The 22,017-nt window shown below is 33.3% G+C and overlaps 1 protein-coding gene across 1 annotated transcript; it reads left to right on the top strand.

Annotated features, from left to right (window-relative positions):
• Positions 1–6,427: 6,427 nt before the first annotated feature.
• LOC149546741 (sugar transporter ERD6-like 4) lies at positions 6,428–20,141 on the top strand. Its single transcript, XM_089794660.1, has 7 exons — positions 6,428–6,813; positions 7,034–7,191; positions 7,446–7,492; positions 9,227–9,289; positions 9,449–9,508; positions 15,753–15,812; positions 19,969–20,141. The coding sequence occupies exons 2-7, from the start codon at positions 7,176–7,178 to the stop codon at positions 19,987–19,989; spliced, it is 267 nt and encodes an 88-aa protein (XP_089650786.1). The 5' UTR covers positions 6,428–6,813; positions 7,034–7,175; the 3' UTR covers positions 19,990–20,141.
• The last annotated feature ends 1,876 nt before the right edge of the window (positions 20,142–22,017 follow it).

Below are 22,017 nucleotides of genomic sequence, written 5' to 3'. Positions count from 1 at the left end.
AATTGCAACTTCAATTTTGTAACTTGACATTTGAATGACTCAACATCCATTGGTTACTAGACATCTAAATCACTCGACATCATCTGTTTGCTTGGCACTTGAGTGATTCAACACTAACTATTTACTTGACACATACTAAGTATCTCACTTGACATGCACTATCTAACATGTTATGCTTGACATGCATTACTTGTTCTGCATGAACTGAGTTCTAACTTGTAAATGACTTAAGTGTATAGACACTCATATGTCAAAACCTATCTGAGATTAACAATCTCTTCCTTTGAATTTAGTGACAAAACCACTTGGTCATGCATGAATGATCTTGACTTATAAGCATAACTCAGATACTCACTATCTCTATTTGACATATTGTACAAAAATTTCAAAATTGCAAAATTTTGCAAAACTTGACTTAACAATCATACCACAAAATCTTATAACTCTCCTTGAGATGATTGTGTTGTTCTAAATTTGAACCTATACTCTTGCTAAGTAAATATGCATATGCTAAATTGTACTGTACTCTATTTCTGGCTTTGACTCCCCCTTTGTTTGGTCTCCCCCAAAGCTATATTCATTCTTTCCTCGGAGTCATTGTCTCTCTCAAAAACTTATTATTCCCAACCCAAAAACTTATTATTGCCCCTTTTTGACACTGATGTCAAAGGGTTATACACATATAGTGTGTTTGTCCAAGAATGATTTATGGACCTCAAGAATGATCTTCAAAGCTATATCCCAATTATCAAAAGCTACCTCCAATGATTTGATTTGGATGGCTAACTCAACAGCAAGGTGAACTAAGCCTTTATGTGTAAAAAAATGGGGATCTTTCATCATCATTGTTTCTATAAAGGCTAGTTCCTTATGTAATATTTCCATGCATGGGGTCATCATGGATTGGATGCTTATCAGTGTAGCTTGAATATTTGCATCTTGAGCATGTAGGGCTGCCAACTAACGTTGGGAATTCATCAAATTCCTAAAGTTCTTTTGACTATGAGCTGGAGAATTGGATAGAGTAGTACCTATCATCTTCATATCTCCCCCTAGATTTGCAATATGATGCTGTACTTCTTGTATGAACAAAGTTGTATCACACAACATGGTGTAAAGTGAGAAAATATTCTCTAAAAATTTTTTTACACTATCAATCTTGGTTGCTAACTCAACCTGGTGAAGTGCTATGACACTTGATATCTTTTCATTGACTTGGTTTTGAAATTTCCCCTCAGACCATTCAAGTACTTTAACATTTGAATTCGTGTTTGTATCATTTACCTGCTCTACTATATTCACTAATTACTTCATGATAGGCTTGTCTTTTGCAAGTGTAGGTAGGCTAAATGCATCAATAAATATTTCTTTGATATCTTGCAATGCTTGCTTCTACCTATGCTCCCTACTGAGTAGTTCTTGGTGATTTTTCCTCGCAAGAGCATCCTGAAGTATGCTCATATGTTCAATAGTGATTGTTAGAAGATCAAAATTTGGCAACACAATCACGTCATCTAAGTTGGCATCACCATATGATATAACTTCATCTACCTTGGATATGCTAGGACTAGGCCTTGATGACTGCAGTGGTGTAGCATCTGCACTTGGCTTGTGAAGAGCCTGACTTGGAGGAGTAGCAATTTCTAGCAAAGTAACTAGCGTTTGTATTAATAATCACTCCTTAGGCTTGGTAGTCAAGATTGACTCTTCAATCCTATTCTTTTCTTGCTTTTCAATCTCAATTGCACCTTGAGTTTGTGCTGTAGGTATAAAAGTATCTTCCTAACCTATTTGATCTTGTGTCCCTTCCTATGCTTCTGTAGCAACTTCATGTACTAATACATTTTGCACCATTGAGCTGATATTTTCCATTTTTGTCTCTTTCCTTTGGTACACTACAATAGGCATTGTAGGTTGTACCACAATAAATTGAGGAGTTCGAGTTATGGCTTGTTTTCCTTCCTCTGCAAATGTCTATTCTACCTTCTCAAGTTCATCTATACTCACCAATATAGGATGACTACATAATTGTGCCTTGGTGATGGTGTCTAACAATATCTTCTTCATGTCCTCCTTTGTTAGTGGATTGATGTTATGAGATACAATATCAAAAACATCCTTGATCTTTATTGTATATGTGTTGGCATCTATCACATGTGAACTGGCACTCGACATTTGTATATCTGGTATACTTTGTTCTATTTGCTGCTCATCTTCAATTATTGCTTGTGTATCTGCATTTTTCTTAGTACCTTCCACATGTGCATCTTTCTTAGTTTCATCTTTAGTAACCTTAGTTACTTCTTGTTCAATTTTTTCTTCACCTACCTCAACATGTGTTTTCTCAATTACCTTAGGTGTTGTTAGTCCATTTATTGACTTCCATAGCTGAGTGGACTTCTAAACAACACCCTTAATGTCCTTTTGCAAAATATTAAATGCTATATATTTAGGAGAAAATCCCCCTTTATATTTGTTAATGGCCTTTGACATTGTGGCCTTATCCAATTCTGGCATCACTTGATCAAGTGAAGTCTCTCTAATTTGCCTTTCTATTGTGAGACTATATTTCTATTTTTGTTCAACTCTTTCATATAAGCTTTTAGGTATAGAGTTGGCAAGCTCAGTTGGAGTCTTCTTGAATGTTTCCATCATGACATATATTGACTCTTCCACTTGGTTCATCTCAAACTTTCCATGTTTGTCAAACTCAACACATGTGAATCTAGATAAGTTAGCATTATTCTTTATATTTTCACACAAGTTGTCCAAATCATAAGGACTATGACTTACCATTTTAAATTGGTTGTTGTCATCAGATTCTATCCTCTCTTCATCTGACTCAACTGGAGAAATGTACTTTCTCCTTTGTCTCTTCTCAAACTCATCTTCATGTGTAGCTGTCTTGATTCTCTTCCCTTATGACTTTTTCATTTTTTGAACCTTCTTAGTAGTAGCCCTTGTGCTAGCCTTGGTGGCAAGTGCTACAGGCTTAGGTTGTGCAGGTTTTACAACCTTCTTTGATTTGCTAACTACTGGAGCTTTAACTTTTCTTTTCTTCTTTTCTTTTGCTACAGGTGCTTCATTGGCATCTTCTCCCTTTACACCTTCATCAAGCTAGGCTTCTTCTTCACCTTGGTATTCTCCTTGACCTTGAGTAATGGCTAGTGGTGCTTGGGTAGGTGCATCTTCACCTTCATCATCATCATCATCATCATTTTCTTCTTCTTCTTCTTCTTCTTCTATCCCTTCACCAAATTTTTCTTTGAGTTTCTTAACAATTTTTTTCTTTTTCCTTATTACAAAGGCTATATTCAAATCCATGGTTATCTTTGACTTGGCTACATCATAATTACCAAAAGTTGTAGCTTCTTTATCTACTTCTTTATCCAATAAAGTAGTAATTATTATAGATGCCTCATCCACATTTATCTCATAACCTAGAGGATTCAACCATCTCACCCTTTGAATTGTAGCCTGTACATATGTGAAATTACTATCAACTAGAAAGAAAACATCACTAAAGTGCTTCTTAACTAGTGACACTTGAATGCTATGTCTTTGTTTTATTGACTTCTTAAAATCTTCAAAGTAGCTAGTCATTATAGACTCAAAGTTTTCTCCAAGTTGCTCAATGTATTCTCCTATCTATACTAAAATAGATCTATTGTTCTTCCATGCAACTTTACCAAAAGAAGGGAATGTGTTTTGTACATAGAAAAATATACATATAAGTATTGAACCAAACTTTCACTGTGGACTCTTGGTTTTCTTTATGGCTCCCAAGTTTTTTGATAACTATTATAATTACAACTCGGCAAGGTCATAAGAATGATCCTTCTTGAATATCTTGTAGCCTATGTTAACAACAATGGAAGGTACACTCTTCAATTTTCTAGATTGAAAGAATTTATATCCAATTATCCTTATTGCAAAAGCAATTAAGGCATTTGTAATGTTGTCATCTGTCATTCCTCTCATATTCTACACCGCCCTTGTGTTTTTCTCAATAATCTCTTTTGCATCACTTCTCATGGTCTTAGGTCTATCTAGGGTTGGGTACCCTATTACCCTCTATACAATCCTCTTGGTGATTTTTATAGGGCCATCCTCCAACCATATAGAATTATCATGAATTCTACTAAGAAAAATCTTAATCCATTTTGTTTTGAACACATTTGGAAAATTTAGGGCACGAGTCAACTCTTTTCTCTCTACAACCTTGAATTCTTCTTTCAATACACCCATTCTCACATAATTTTCAATAAACATCTCTTATCTCCATGTCACCTATGCTACCCACCTTACATGTGTAACATCTTACATCTTGAATCATTAAAACTTGTGGTGGTATCATGGATAACATACCAGATGGGTCTTGTTTGTATGCAATGTTAGGAATTTCTTTAAATTTTGTTTGTTTGATCTCATTGCAAATTAATTGAACATTCAAAAATTCCTTTCCCTCTTTAACCTTAGAAGTAGAAAAACTAGACACCATATTTGATGCATAGGGTTTGCACAAATTCAAATAGCATAGCTTGGAACATGATAAATATCTTCAAAAATATGATGAATGGTGTCAAACATTGGTTGAATTTAGTTTACAAATGCTTGGAATGATCTCTCCAATTCTCCTTAAGCTCTTTGTGCTCTTATCAATCTCAAATAATTGCAAATGAATACAAAATTAACCATATAGCCCTGAAAACTTTGTAATTAATGCTTAGTGCTTACACAACTCTAAGCTTGGCTATGATAGCAATTATGACTCACTCGGCTTCCATATAATTTCCTTCACTCTCAGAAACCACTATGAGATTGGCCAACACTATCACTTACTATAACTCACCATCAACTAGATTTTACTTGGCAGCTTAGGAGAAACTTTTCATGCATGGCAACAACATAAAACTGACAAAACTTAAAGATTTCTACTAGGTTCTAAACAATACTTTGCATCTTTATTCATGCATATATAATCTTTTTAGAACTAAATCCTTGGAACCGATGCATGATATATCATTTAAATATCAGTCCCACACATACCTCATAATTGCCTAGTTGGGGATGGTTTGATCACCTGATCCATTGGATGAAGTGATCCCATCTAAAATTAATGTGTTAGCATCTTTCTTCTTCGTCTATGTCTTGTTCATTTGCACTTTGACTTCTTCAACATCTATCTTTCCTTTTCCTTTGTCGAACTCATTGCTTGGTGCCTTTGACTTTGTTGGACAATGTCTGCTTATGTGACCAATCTTTAAGCAACTAAAACATGTAGTCTGACTTAAGCATCTACTGTAATCACTTTTGAAATGTGTTCTTATGTAGTTCTTAAGAACATGTCCATATTTTTGATAGTAGTGACAACTATACCTATTATTATAATCCCAATTCTATGAGTTGCCATTGTGTTTTACCTTTGTCTTCTTGTTTGATGACCACTTGGGCTTGGATCTGCACTCATATGCTCTATGTCCATACTTCTAAAAATTATAGCAGTATCCTTCAAATATTTATGTGCTTATGGTCTTGGGTTTTGCATTCATGTGCCTAATGTCCTTGCTTGTTGCACTTGTGGCAGTGATCCATGAACTTCTACTTAGGATTCTGATTTGTAGTCTTGCTTCTGCAAACATTAGTAGTATGTCCTAAGTTTTCACAATTATGAAAAGTAGGCTTGGAGTTCTTACCATTGACATTCCTTTGTTCACCACTTTTAGATGATTCTCCTTCTTCAGTACTGGTGTAATCCAATCTAGTAGTAGATCTCATCAATTGCTCAAAATACTTGATGGCTTCACTAGTTCTGTTGAAACTTTCAATAAATTAATTTTCTCTTTTCAAATCATTTCTTAGTTGTTCATTCTGCAACTTTAGTGTTGCAGTTTTAATATATTTTCCATTCAATTCATGATTGACAATCATCATTTGATTCAATGTTTCCAATTGCATGTGAGAAATCCTATTCACCTCTAATGTCTTCTCTTCTAGTTTGTTGGTCAGTATCCTTTTGTCATCCTCAATCATGACTTTGCCTTCTTCATCTTTCTTTTTCCGTTCGATCACCTCACATAGCAATACTGATTGGACTTCTTGTTTTATTTTAACACTAGTACATTTGCACTTGTTTTTCTACCAACATTTTTGACCAAAAGTATGATTTCTTTTATTTTTGGATTTCCATCCCATATTGGTCAAAAATATCCTAAGTTTTCTTGAGTTGATCAAAATTTTGACCAACTAGGGTCATAAAGTATTGGTCAAAATTTTTCCTTAGTATTGGTCATAAAGTTTTCCTTAGTATTGGTCGAAAAGTATTTCAAAATTTAATCTTGTATATTCACGTGGTATGTTATATCATTCCCACGCAAGGTATCATGGAAATTTACAGGTTTGTTGTCTTATGGCTTGCAGACTCCTGGTTCAGTAAACGTCAGGTTTTGCAGAGAAAAGTGCAAGAGAGAATCATACACAGAGGAGGAATTAGAAGCAGTCAGGTTTGTGATGCCCTTTTGTTCAAGGCATGAAATGAGACCCGACCCATCATGTGCAAATGCATAGAGGCTCAATACAAGCAATGTAGTGCACAAGATAATAATTCTTGAAACAACCATGGTTATGGATAATAATTCTTGATTCTTTCGGGAGATTGCTAGGGATGGGGGCTTCATGGGTAATATAGGGGCAGTGATCGATCGCTGGAGGAAGACCATGTTCTTGCAAATTCTGGCACAAAGTTTATCATGCAATTGATCTTCTTCAGACAAGCCAAATCTGCACGATTTTCTATTTGAAGGTTACAACCTGGTGAGATTTTAATTCCATGTGCGATCATAATCGATGCAAGATTGTTAGGCCTAAGCTTTGAAATAAAATATATATGTGCAACATTGAAAATATCATTTCTTGTTATTGTAAACCACTGATTAGAAAAGCAAGGAATGGAAACTCACGAATAACAGTGGAGTGGTTTCAGGATGTTTGGAGATGTTATTTATATGAATTTCCTTATATGTGGAATGACTAGGGTTTGAGGAAGAATCACGGATTGGTAATCACATTTCTCCATCCTCCTATCATTTTTCAGTAGCAAAGTACAGTGACATCTTTGGCATCTTATCAGCTTGATAGGCTTGCTACTTTTCCAACAACTATCAGAAATCAATGCAATGATGTTATATGCTGGTAAGATTTTTTGAGAAGTTGGTAAGAATCTCATTGTATTATCAATGTTCTTAACCCCCTTTGCTAGAAATAAACAAAGCCATATAGATTATAGTTTTGAAAAAATTATTTTAAAAAAAAATCTCACAGTTCACTCATTTAAATAGACACTACCATGGCAGTTGTCCTTTTGTTGCTACTCATCAATTTCAATTTTCAGTTTGCATCTTTTATCTTGCAAGGTAGCATCTCAATTTCTGGTTTATTTATGGCAGGCATATCCTCATTGAATGCCACATCATTTGGTTTGGGATTGTTGCAGGTAGGCTAATTAATACCTATCTATATATGCTTATTCTTGAAATTCAATAAAGGAAAAAATGGTATTAAAAATAGAGGGAACAATTTCTACTACTAAATTGAGTTCATTTGATGAGAATGTAGATCAATGGAAGAGAAACAGAGTTGGATATGTGCTTGTATTTTTGAACATTGAATATAGGAGGAGACATTTGTTTTATGGAAGATATAATAGCAGGATGAGCTGTTACTTCAAATTCTATTGTATATCACAATGTCTGTGTTAGGCAGTAAATCATAAGTTTAGATTTACTATCAACAAAATCGTCATATTGGAGTTTTAGGCTTAAATGCAAAATCTGGGTATTTCAGAAATATCTCAATTGTATGATGGAGCTCAAAACTTCAATGTATTGCACGGGTTAGCCATTCACATAAGAAATAATAGAACATCCATTCAACACGAAGGTAAAGAGCTTTCACACAACATTACAGAATTGAGAAAAGGTAAAATGATGATTTATATTCATTCAGAAGCCAAAATGCTAGTTTGAATCGAGATTTCAGAGATACTTAGCCTGCTGAGGTTGGTCCAAAAAATTACCAATCTGTGGAAGAGGATGCATGGTTATCTTTTTCAATATCAATATACTTTCCCCATGATTTATCAATTTAAAAATGATTGTACCCTGTACATTGTGATGCCCTGCATGCCTTGTTGAGAGAATTTTTGATACTTTCTGGATATGGTTAGTATTCTATATCCTAGCAGATTAAATCAAAGAAATTGTTAGATAGTACTCTATTTACTTCTTGATGTCGAATTAGAAATTTTTATACAAGCTCTATCTATTGAGTTCCTCTAGAAGCCACTACTAAATGGTTTTGTTTAGGGAATTTTTAATAATCATCTCATCTGTGTTCTTTAGACTTGTCAAGCTTATATGGGGTTCAAATTGCAATCTACTTTGTACTTTCCACATCCTATAATTGCTAGGCTCTGCCTTGAAAATTATCCAAATGACAGTATTGGTTAACTTCAATATGCAACAGAATCATATAGGAAAGTAAAAGTTGAAATACCATGTTGATGTATCTATTAAATAAAATAGCTTTCATTTACTATAACAACATGATCTGTTGCACTATGAAAACATGGGGCTTTCCTTCGCTTGAAAGTTTTTATTTGTTTTTTTAATCTATGAAAAATGTATTCTTTATTACTCAAGAGAATAGAATATTATGCCAATCAAACAACATCCTTAATGTTTGTGGCCCAGAGGCAGTATTCTTAGGGAAATGCTTGAATTCAAATTTGAGAAGAAGAGCTAGCTGCTATTTGGAAAGCCTCAATTTTGATATAATGAACAAGGAGAGTTCAAATGGAAAGTGGCCTTTTTCATTCTTTTTGCCATGAATATGATAATCTTCCTGCTAGATTGCACACAGTAAAACTCTACAACTGCTATGAATTTATAAATGGTTTCATGGCTTGGATGACGTATCTCTTACATAAGCTATGGTAGCAGCTTGACTCTAGTTCATGTCAGTTGTGTTTTAAAAGGTAGTGTTTCCCTAATCTTGTATACCAGATAGAATAATACAAGATGCTTTCAGTGGAGCTATCAAGGAGCATCTATAAAGTGACTATCTACACTTGAAAAGGAAGTAGCATTTTGTTTGACTAGATATAATCAGATTTATTCTGCATGTTTGCAATTTTTACACCTCAAAAATAGTTTTCTTGTTTTGATAGGTTTTGATGACTATGGTGATAGCTGGGCTAGTTGAAAGAGCTGGAAGACACATTCTTTTAATGGTAGGGATGATCTCGTGGGAGCATACTTTATATGTCATATGTCACTGCATACATTACAAATTATATTCCACTGCTATTTATTTTGTCAAATAATGAAATGATATGCTGTTTGGACTTTGGAGAATATTTGATTGAAGTTGGGATGAGTTATGTAAGCAGGTCTCAACCAGTGGAATGGCTTTTAGCAGTTCTCTTGTTGGATTGTCCTTCTACCTCAAAGTAATTATTCTCTATCTTCCTCCTCTTGTATTTTGAAATTCAATTGTATCAAATATCAATAGCTATCTACCACACATGTTGTATGCTTAAGATGTGACATTCTTTTTGCATTTTTCTCTTGTAAGAAAAAAATTGAACATTGAATGTTATGCAATATAGCATACTTCAATCTTATATCTAATGTGGAGCATAGATTGCCTTGACTACACTATTTTACTTTATGTTCTTAGTTTTATTAGGACAGAAACAATCCAGAAAACCTTCATGAAAAATTGTTTCATTTCTGTCTTCTTGCTTGTATATTTGTTTCTTTCTATTATAACTCTTTTATGAATGCTAATTTTTTATATTGGTAGATTGTAGTGAGAAGATATAAAAGAGAAAGATAGTAATTGGTAAAGCCCCAAAACTTATCTTTCTACAATACAATCTTTGTACTTGCATACAAACATGGAAACAATAGATTTTTTCCCAAAAATTGAGCATCCAAATGCAATTCTAATAGATCCTTATAGGCGGAGTTGCAGCTCATAGTTAGTGAGTTCCATGGAAAATGCAAAAGATGACATGGACATCAACAAGCTCTTTGATGTTTGTTACTAATCATCATATCAATCATAGGAAACAACTCTCTATCTCCTAAGAAATAAATAGAGGCAACAATCTTGGCATGATAAGCCAGTTAGAGGATAGAGACTTGTATTGACAATCTGCATGGAGGCAACAAGCTTCAATTATAACCAAATTAATATTATAGATATAGTGAACAAGCTTTGAAATGCCACTTGTTCTGAGGAAAAATCCAAGTCAATATGATGATATAAGCATCAAACTTGGTATAACCCTTTAAGAGGGCATAACCCAATCAACATTAGAAGAAACCTTTTAAAAGAATCAAGTTACTATAAAACATAGTAATGAGAATCACTGTGATTCGGGCGATTTTGGCAATTTAACGATCTGAGGAAGTATGGGTGATTTTTGCTGACTCGTTAAACTGGATCGCCAATTTTCGCTATAGAGAAAACAACTGATAACTTGGTAAATGATCACTAGATGATAACCTAATCAACAAGTATGGACAGTAAACATAACAATGTACTCAACTTTTAGTTGAAGGGCATACTTGGGCTTTGATTGCATTTGAAATTTGCAATTCATATTGTCCATTGAAGGAAACTAAGAGAAATCAACAAAGGGAGATTTTATGGCAATTATACCTCAGTTCAAAATCTTGGAGGATGTTTCATTTCCTCTAATTTAGCTCAAAATCCTTTATGCAAAGTCCAAGGCAACTTTAATATCATAATGGGTGAAAGGGTGTCAAAATAGGACATACTGCAATAAAAGATCAATTTAATATAAAGATTTTGAAAAACAAGTTGTTTTATTATTTTGAAATAATCAAACAGAAGTAATTAATATGACATTAGAAAATAATTACATCTGTAATGTCTCTATTTTCACAAACATCAAAGTTTGTTCTTTAAGTTTTGGCCTTGTTTGGACATTTTATTGCATAATGTATAAAATTATGACAAATGAAGCACTTAATTTACTCAAGTCCTATCGTAGATATGAGGATATGAATCATTATCTTTTTCCTTCCCCCTTTTGGATGCTTTTCCTTTGTTTTCTTCATTTTCCCAAAGAGATATAAATTAGTATCAACATTTCTACCTTATGACTCCATACAAATTTCCTCCTAAATAGATTCATCCCACAGTCTTTTGTAAGAGGCAAGATTCTCTCGACATAAATATCTTGTACAAATGCTTACTATAAAGATGAGAAATCATTCAATGCCATGTTATTTAGCTTTTCTTTTGGAATCATCTCCCCACCTGCTACAAGTTGGTCAGAAAGTTGTGTGACCATCAAGTAATTGGTAGCTATATTTGATTTAGTTGTCTCCATGGGTTTGTGTTTGTGTTTGTTTTGCAATATCATATTTCTATTGATGTTCTCACTTTGGTAAAGATTAACTAGAACATAAAACATATCCTTGAATGTGTTCCTTTTAGATTAATGAAGAATCATGATCATTTACTACAACCATGATCATCTTCTTGGCCTTTAGCTCTTTTGTTTTAGGTCTTGTTAATAGCCGCAATGTTTATGTAGGTGGTTGTACCTCATCATTTTTGACATCTCAGAGCTCATTCTCTTTCAACATCAAAGTCACCTTGACTTTCCAAGATAAAAATTTTTAATGCACCTTCCAACCCATCCTCAAATTTGTAGCTAATAGATGCCACTAAATTTTCTCTCTTTTTCTTTGCAAAAAATTCCTGGATCTAGAAAAAAAATCTTAACAAATTTTGAAAAAATATCTATAACTTCTCCCTGGTCATTTGTGGTTTGCAAACCTAGATTATAACTATGTAAAATAGCTCCAAAAGCCCTAGCCATGGGCATTAAAAACCCTAGTTGTGGGCTTGCCATGCAAGACCCAAAAACAAGTTGTCATACACTTTTATTATAGCATGCTCTTCAGAAGAAATAATCTGGACAACTACTATTAATTCTGCAAAACCTAGTGCAACTAAGGCTTGCACACAACTCAATGGATATGTTTATGCACTATGAAGTGAATTACTAGGTCATGATGCACTTCATTTAGGTGTCAACCAAATGATATCTCCTTAGCATGGTTTTGGGGCTGTATGCATGGCAATGGACTTTTAGTGATTTAAATCTTAAAGCTAGGTATAGTGGGAAAGAACTCAAATTTTGCAAACAAGAACATAAATGATATGCATATGAAAATAAATTATATTCTATAACTTCAAAAAATTAGGAGTTAGACAATAGATGCTGCAGGTAAATGAAGTGGATCTATTAGCTATAATAAACTTGACTGCGATAAACACATTTAACTACATGTGCCAGAATCTGGCTAATATGATTGCAGTCCACCTCAAACTATCCATAGCTTGGAATAAGTGTGCCCTTCTTGTTTCCTATAGTGAACTATTATCTAAACCAAATATCATAACACTCATAATACTGGAGTAACGAAAGAAACTCATATGATGGGAAACTCACAAATTATCTTCACAAAATTTGTTGCATGTACAAATCCATTGACCCTATATCTGGAATGTACAATATATATATATATATATATATATATATATATATATATATATATATAGAGAGAGAGAGAGAGAGAGAGAGAGAGAGAGAGAGAGAGAGAGAGAGAGAGAGAGAGAGAGAGAGAGAGAGAGAGAGCATTTATTGTTCTTCTACAACTAATCATCCCATTTATCCATTCACATCCAAGTAGGAGGACATCTTATTTTAGGAATGATAGTGAAACTAGGAGATTAGATTTGAGAATGCTGAAGAGGAACATTCCTATTAAGAAATTCAAACATGTGCATATGAAGGAATCTGTTGAAAACTATGAGTGATTGAATTGTCTTCATCACTTTTTATCTTATCTGCCCTGCTGGAGAGTAGACATTTTCCCACCTTCTTGACATTCACCCTTACTATTGGTGAGGTGAAGCCTTGGCCACAAGGAAGATGTTGTCAAGGCTGCACAACTACATGCATATTGTGACTATAGCCTATGATCCTTAGTTATTGTAGGCAGTAGTTGGCTCTGCAAACATTGGAATCTTTATTTTAAGATCATTAGCACTAAGATAAGATAAGATAATTATTAATGTCTAACAAGAGACAACCAAGAGGGTTTAAGGGATTGCAAACCTATAACAAAAGACCAACCAATAGCGGGAACATGATACAATGTTTAGGGAAAGAGAAAAAGAAGACCCAAACAAAAGAATGGGAGCATAAGCTAGCAACAAGCTAATTGCTTCTCACCATTGATAAGAAGTCTAGAACTAAAGTATATAGTTTGGGGTGAGAGGATGCCCCAGGCCATCTCTAAAAATTGTTGGAAGTGGAGGGTGTTAGAGTGGGGTTTTCGTTGCACCAAAAGATTGATCTATCTATGCCCGATACAACTACTCAACTTATAGTACACAAGAGGTGGTTAAGTCCTTGTCATGAATATTGAGGGGAGCGTTGAACAAATTTCCAACAATCTCTCCCTCAACATTACTAGAGGATATGAGGATTCAAACCTGTGACCAAGCTCTAATACCACTTGTTAGAATGGGGTTGTCATTGCATGAAAAGACTGATATGTCAATGCTTGATACAACCACTCAACTTATAGTACATAGGAGGCAGTTAAGCCCTTCTCACAAATCCTGAGGGGAGCATTGAACAAATTTCCAACAGAGGGCTGCTTCTGTGTGTAACCCCTAGGAGGCCTCACGAACCTGGTCTGTCTAGAAATAGGGAGACCAAGCAACCGTTTGGCACCCTAAGTCGGAGAGACCAATGTGAAGAAGGAGATAAAGATAGGCATCGCTAATAATGTTTATGTTATTTTGAAAATAATTAATCTAAATGCATTTCTTTCATCTGTATGCAGGTTTTATGTCAGTCTCACTTTGTAATTAATTTCCTATCATTAATTGGAAGAATGCACATGAATTTCATCAATATCTGACTTATTTTATTTTTATTTGCAATCATCAACTTTTTCCAGAGTCTCCACAACTTTTTGGACTCTTTCATCTCCATCTAGGAAAATGAATCAAACTTGATTTTACTTCCGTTCTTGTTTAGTTGTCTACTGTTCTACATTACATGAACTTACAAAAACATACTACTTACCAAATTAAACATAGCCATTAAATTTTTTTGTAAAATTTCTAAGCTTCCTACTTTACATGGTACTCTAGTGTTTTATGGTTATTGCATCTCATGTAATGATGTGCTTTCTTAGTATTGGTTGCAAGTTGTATGTAACAATAATTTAGCTAGTGGTGAACTTTTTAGGACATTGCTAGTGATGACATTTCTTGTGACATGAATATGTATGTTGGGCTTCTTGCTGTCTTTGGTTTATTGGTAAGATGTCTTAATGCATGAGTTAGGTTTAGATCTTGCAGATCTATGTGATGATTTCATAACATATTATTGTTCTTGTTAGTCTCGTGTTATGACATAATATTCTTAACCCAACAAATTTATTGGTTTATGGAAGAAACTTAAAGTGGTTTTTAATTCATTTTTGACAAAATCAGTCTTTACAATTATGTATATACAACTCACCAACTATAGTAAAATAAAAATCTCTACGAATTTTGGAAAGTATAACCAGATTCACATGATAAAATATTTTGAACTAATTAGAGGGGTTCTGCAAATATGATTTTTGGTTTTCAATCATGTTTGGTTTTCAAATATGGATCATGTAGTGTGATCCAAAATATCATGCAAAAAATACTACACAATCTAATTGAGAAATTATATATCAAATTCAAATGGATTGTGGAAATCTGATAGTTTAAATTTCTACATTTTTTGTGCATGTATTGACCTACGTCTCATACAAATTTGAAACTCCTTATCCCCTTACATGAAAGCCTGTTCTCATCTTTTGAATATATATTTTTATATTCTATATTAATTTTCAACTAGTCATTAGAGCAAGCTGAGATAAATAATTTTGCAATGACTTCATTTATCTTATCTTTGTGATTTCACCATTTTTGTTGTTATATATTTAGTCTTTAACAAACCATATATCCTAATGATTTCTCTTATCTACATCAAACACATTAATATTATCTATATGTTGAGGGCTGAGGCACATGCTTTGCTCAGATTTGAAATTTTGAACCATCGAATTCAAAAGGCATGACATCTTTTATTTCCACATTTATCATACCCTGCTTTATCTTGTTCTAGCAAGTAGGGTTGGTGCATGTTTGTAGAACTCCAATTTCTCTCTCTTATGATATCATAAATTTGAGCTGCATCTTTTCTCGCATCTATTTTAGAAATAAATTGTACCCTATAAAGATTGTTCAAATGGAGGACTTATCTACATAAAAACCATATTGTTCAAGTACTTAGGTTCATATCTCCAATACAGCATGATAAATAACTGTAAACTAAAAATCTTTTTGATTGGTGCATTACATTGCAAATGATTCTTAGATTGTCTCTTTCTTCATTAGCAATATGTCATTTTGAAAACCCATGTGAATTTACATTAGGTATTAAAAGTAAAACATCTATGCCTGTTTACATAAAAGGTAACATAATAGTCTCGTTTTGGCTTGGTTCAATCATATAAATTTTTGCCCTCACATTTTGAGAGAAGGATTCAGAATCTGTCTATCTTTACTAAAATGTTTTTTTGTTGTTGTAGGTGTATATCATTTCATACTCTCTTGGAATTGGGCAAGTCCCATGGATAGTCCTAGGAGAGGTTGGTGTCGTTAACTTGTACAAAGATATGCTTGGATTGTTTTTTATGATAGATTCTAGGTCATCACATATTTTAGTAGAACATGAAGCTCATTATGTTAATAAATAAAATGGTTATAAAGGTGAAATATGTATTTTAAAGCTCACAAGCTCTCTTTTATTATTTTCAATTCATGGTGATTGGTTTAAGAGTAAATCTATATTATTCATGAAATGGAATATTTTTATAGTGTTAACGACTGACCTTTAAAAAGAATAATCAATTATAAAATTGTTGGTACCCAATATGGACCCAGTATTTAAATTTTATTATAGAGTGTCAAACTACTTCAAACTAAGGTTCAAAGCAATTCAAGGTGGTTCAAAGCAATTCATCTTGTAGGTTCATTGGTTGTCAAAGTCGAAGTGCAAGTTCTAGTTTGAGTTCAAATTTGATGATTTGAAGACTCAATAACTATTGATCTAATTTGTAGATTCAGAGATTCAAAGCTTATAATGTGATCCTTCAAAAGTTCTAAAGTGTGTTTCAGACATTTAGTGTCTCAAAGTAGCTTAGAGAAGACTCATATGCCCAATTTAAATTGGGATTCAATTAAACTAGAAGGGATTGAAGGATTTGTTCATCTTTGAAGCTTGGTCTATTGTAACTGAGATGTGGGTGCATCAAGATATTTGGTCAAGATCTACCATACTTAGCATGACAAAGGAGAGTTAGTTCATTTTTTAGTGCATTAAGCTCCTTTAGGTGCAAAAGAGTTTCCTTTTATAGTACCCCTCGCCCTTATAATATCAATGATGGTGAGGCCCTCATAATGATCACAATGATTTTGAAGCAAGTTTTCAGCATTAAGGCCACTAGGAATGAGGTAATTTAGATTGAATAGGTTTGTGAAATATGATATGGGATGAAATCTTAAGGACAAATACTTCATTGCATAACAAAGATGCTCATTTGATAATGGGGATGGTTCTAGTGCATGACTCTACAAGTTGAAGTCACCTCCTCATAAACTCCACTTATCTCAAAATGGTTCATGAGGGTTTAGTAGATGCTGTTAAGATGGTTGTAGTTAATACTATTGAGACACAAATACAGATATAATGCAAAGGCACATGATCCATCTGACAGATGTTCAACACTTGATCACGCAATCATTTGTATAAATACACCAAGCTTAATCATGGTGCAAGTCTTACATATATAATAATGAATGGACAAGGGTCGAGTTCCATGTGTTAATAGGTAAAAAAATCTTGAGAAGGCCACACAAGACCATATAAGTGTAATGAATTCAGTATTAGTGGCATCAAATTCACTAGTAGTCATGAGAGATAGAAGGACAGGGATCAAGTCTCACTAATCCTCACTTGTTGAAGACATGGACAATATATATGAACCTTTGACTAAAAGCTCATGGTATTCAATTAGAAGGTGGCTAATATCCATGTCTGAGGCCACACTCAAATGGATATTGGGTGAAAATTTATTGAAGGAGAATTCATGTGTAATAATAAGGAAAATGAGAAGCTATGTCCGAGCCTAAACATTTCCATTTCAACTCATTATATTGGGTTTCCCTTATACAATGGCCGATGGTTTTGGATATATGCACAATGGATACATGTGAACTCTTTGAAGGAATGTATGAGCCTAGCTAATTCTCCAAAGATGGGAACATAAGCTTGAATGGGTCACACATTTTATGTGTTTGAGCCTTGCTTGGTGGCCACACACAGGCACATCATATGAAGCCATTGATCTGAGGTTTCAATAAGCGACTATAGACTGTGGACACCATGTGACACAAAGATGGAAGACAAATTCATTGAAATAATATCAACTTGCATCATCAAAGAGCACATTCAATATTTTTGTATGCATTGTTAACCTGAAACATCCTCATGAGTAAATCTATGAATGGAGATAACAAGGCCCCATGGTGCAGTCCAAGCTTTTCTTGCTTCTCTAGTTTATTAGGTATCATTGATTATATCTTAGACATATTATTGTCTAGCATGTTCTAAATCACAATGAGTATTCCTACATGCAGGTTGTAATGACCAAACCTGATATGCATAAGGAAATAACCTAAGACTCTATAGGGACAATATTTGACAAGATGTTTGACAAGATTGACAAAAGAAAAGTATGCAGGAAGATTGCAAATTTGGGAAGATTGACAAAATAAAACATTGAAGAATCTCAACTATAAGAGATAATAGTTAGAGGTAAAATGCATGACATAATGTCATAGAGCCCATTGGTTGGATGAATAGAGATGACCTTCTTATAATCCTTGTGCTCAGTTTCCTCATCATAATGAGAAAAGGCTTCAACATTTCTCACGAAACTAAGGATATGAATTTAATATTAATGTTCACTTCCAAAATTATAAACATCATGTGGATGTTTATGAAAAGTTTGAGTAACTTTTATAAATCTTTTCAGAAAGGTAAATATTGAATTCCCAAGAATTAGTTATTTAAACTGCTAGGAAACTAAAATAGAGGGGATCTATTTATTAAAGATTTTCTTATTCCAAAAGGGTTCCACATTTTCTTTTGGTGACTACAGACTGTGTGCTATGGCAGGGAAGGGAAGTTTTCCAGATTTGTTACATTTCTTGTGAAAAAGAGAGGGCAAAATTTATTTCTGAACTGTGTGTTAGAGATAGGAGTAAATTTTGACTTGTTTTTATGTAATCCAAGGAAAGAGTTTCAGTTTTCTTTTAGATAGTGACTTTGGCTGTAAATGTGTAAGAGGATCTCTATTGTCTTTTGCATTTTAGAGAAGGGAGATTGAAGGATAACTACATGTCAAAACTTTGATTTTGGGGTAGTTTCCTTCCATTGATCATGACCTTTGTGTTGTTTTCAATTTTCTCTAAAATACATTTCAATGTCACTATTTTTTTTTATTATGTTATCTTTTGAAGAGATCTTTAAAAAATTTTATTCCCCATTTCCTCAAGAGGATCGAAGATACTTTCTTTGTGTTCGTTTACTTTGTAATGCAACATCTGAGCAAATGAACTTTGTGTCCTTTGCTGTTCTTTCTTTTTAGTTACTTAGTTTTCACATCTATTATGTGTTGATGTATAGATGTTTGTAAACCTTATGTTCTTTCTAGTTAAAAGCATCCATATTTAATTCATTGTAAACCATGTATGGGGAGCTGTACTCGATAAAATTTAGAGGAAGCTTATCAATCCAATGATAACCTATCCAACTGTTAGTGCTGATTCAATCTTCCTATCTGGGCATTTAGAGTTAATTTGTGTTTATTTCTTTGAAAGACAATCTATTGACTAAAAAAAACTCATTGTTTAGTTCTTTTCTACTTGTTTTCTAAACAAAACAATCATATATGCCCTTCTATCAACATGGATACTAGATTTTTTTACTTGCAAAATATTAATGACAGTTTATTCCTTTGTAGATTCTTCCTACTCATGTAAGAGGCACTACAGGGAGGGTGGCAGATCTCATAAGCTAGTTTAGTGCTTGGGTAGTCACTTTGTTGATCAATTTCCTTCTTGAATGGAGTGCTTCAAGTCATAGTCCTTTTTGCATATTTTTTACCAATTTGTTAGCCTTAGATTATCCAGACTGAAGTTATTTATGAAATTTTAGCTAAAGAGCTCAATTTGTGGAATTTTATATTTATTTTGATTTCTAAACCAAGATCTCTACAATTGTAGGTAGATAGGATCCATCATTCTCCATATTGGTGGTAAAAGCACCTATATAATTTATAGGCAAAAGCTAATTAGGTTTTTCTTTCCCAGGTATACCCTTCTATGGCATAGAGTCCAATAGAATGTCTAAAATGAATCATTTGGTTTAATGTATTAACTTTTATCACTATTAGACAACTTAGTTCCTAGCTCATTTTGCTAGAAATCCTAGTTTATAATTTGATAATGTTAAAAAAAGTGGTAAAGAGAAGAAACTCTTCTCTCACATTCACCATGGGGATATAAATTTGGTGCTTAAATTGAGTGTTTGTTCATATTCACATTGGCTTTTCCAGATAACTTCATTAACACACAAGAGGTCCAACCAAGAAAAATAACACTGTAATATTAGTAGCTGCTCCAATTTACATGTTCCATTGGTTAATATATTAACTAATAATGATGTTTTTGTCAATGCAGGTTCCTTTTGGATATTTGTAGCTATATGTGTCAGCAATGTCATATTTGTTGCATTTTTTGTGCCAGAAACTTGGGGGCAAACTCTTGAATAGATTGAAGCATCATTCAAATAATGCATGTATAGAGAATGACTTCCTGTAGATTATGTTCTTTTTTTGGGAATGAAGACTATTTGAGGCTTGAAAATCTTCTTCAGAAAGCACATGTCAAAAGCTTGGCCTTCAAAGGTATATATGATTACTCAAAAGAATAAGATTCAAAATTTATTCCAAACAACAATTAGATTTCTAGTCATGAAGCCACATAACTGCAACTCATATGGGGTATTGTTGTTGTATAAAGGGCATTTTGTGCCATTTTATTTCATATTAAGCTCAATTTTTTAATGTAAAAGGTCCTCTTATTGTTGCATGATGAGCACAATTTGTCTAGAATAGCATACTTGCCAAGATTTATATATATATCTATATATATATATATATATATATATATATATATATATATATATATATATATATATATGTTTAGAGGACTATCTAGTTGACATAGAAGTAAATCTATCTTTGTAGAAGAATGATTTAGTCTGAAGCAAGTGAAACTAGATTCATGCTCTCTCTGTTAATGTACAAAGTGGAGTTCCTGAAAACCAAATATTTGGCATCTATGCTAGATCTACATGTTCGTTGGAGTGGCATTTATGGAGTATGCCATTCAAGCATTTAGTATGAATTTATAAAGGTCAATCATTCATCCCATCTTAGAAGTGTTCAATGCCATATGTTGATTCTAAATGTTAGTTATAAGGGTTACTTTTCTTCTTCTTGACTTCTGCATCATGTAGTGATCTAAAAAGTTGGTCCAAAAAAATAAATACAGAATTGTTAAAATCTGATAACACTAAGTATTAGTTCTATCAATGGATAAACTCTTTCTTTCAAAGTAACAATGCTCTAGCTTAATCATTTGCTTGTTTTTAGTCATTACTTTGATTATATAATATATCTATCATTATTCATGGTTGAAATTTTTTTTGTCAGCTTTGGCAATATCAAGAGTGCATAATGAGGCATGTTACACTTCAATAGTTCTACTTTTGCTTACATTCTTGGATGCTTTCATATCAAAGAATACATATCCATGCTATATGTTTATGTTCTTCTTTGTTCCATGCTGTATCAAGCAATTATTTATTATCCAAGCCATTTGATTTGCAACTTTTTAAATCTCTGCAAAGATAAGGTTGGAGCAAGAGAATTTTTCTTCTCGAGAAGAAAAATTCTCTTGCTCCAACCTTATCTTTGTAGAGATTTAAAAGGTTTCAAGTTAAATGGCTTGGATAAGAAACAATTGCTTGATACAACATAAAAAAAATTTTAACCAAACATTGGTGAAATTTTTTGTTAGAGTAAATAATTATTTATTATTTTACTTAAGTTTACTTAGGTTAAATGCATTTAGACTTTAGTTTTCATCTGGAAGTTGTTGATGAGTTGTTGACAACATGGGAGTTTGTTCCTATCTAGTCATACTTATCCTCAAACCTTGATCAAGGATATCCCACCTTTTGTGGACGTATGCTTAGTTGTCACACTTATCTTCTAGCACTTTCCAACTTGTTCTACAAGTTTCCTTTAGGCCTTTACATTTGGGCTCTCTCATTGTATTTCTCAACTCATTTTCAAGGCATATTGTATAGCAATACATTTTTCTTTGTTTGCAATATCTTCTCTCTTAGTCCATTTAGTTTTTCCAAGCTTCACCTCTTCCTTCTTTGGTTTCCCTTCGACATATTATTTGCATACGGGTGATCTTGGCAAGCTATGAAGTTGGATTTCATCAAATTCTACATGGTATTAGAGACTCCCTACTACTTCTTGGTTCGAAGGATTTTTGAAGCCGAGATTTGGAGACACAAACCCTAGTTTGTTTGTGATTTTTTCTTCAATCAAGAGGAAGAGCATTTTTTTAGTTTTTTAAGAAAAAGGAGAAAGAAGGTTTGACATAATAGACTTGACATTTTTTGGGCTTTTTTCTTTATTTTTTGGAGGT

This window comes from Cupressus sempervirens, chromosome 7 (assembly GCF_028749045.1).
Source record: "Cupressus sempervirens isolate cs-2001-9-10 chromosome 7, ASM2874904v1, whole genome shotgun sequence".
Taxonomy (NCBI): Eukaryota; Viridiplantae; Streptophyta; class Pinopsida; order Cupressales; family Cupressaceae; genus Cupressus; species Cupressus sempervirens.
This window is presented reverse-complemented; position numbering and strand designations above follow the sequence as displayed.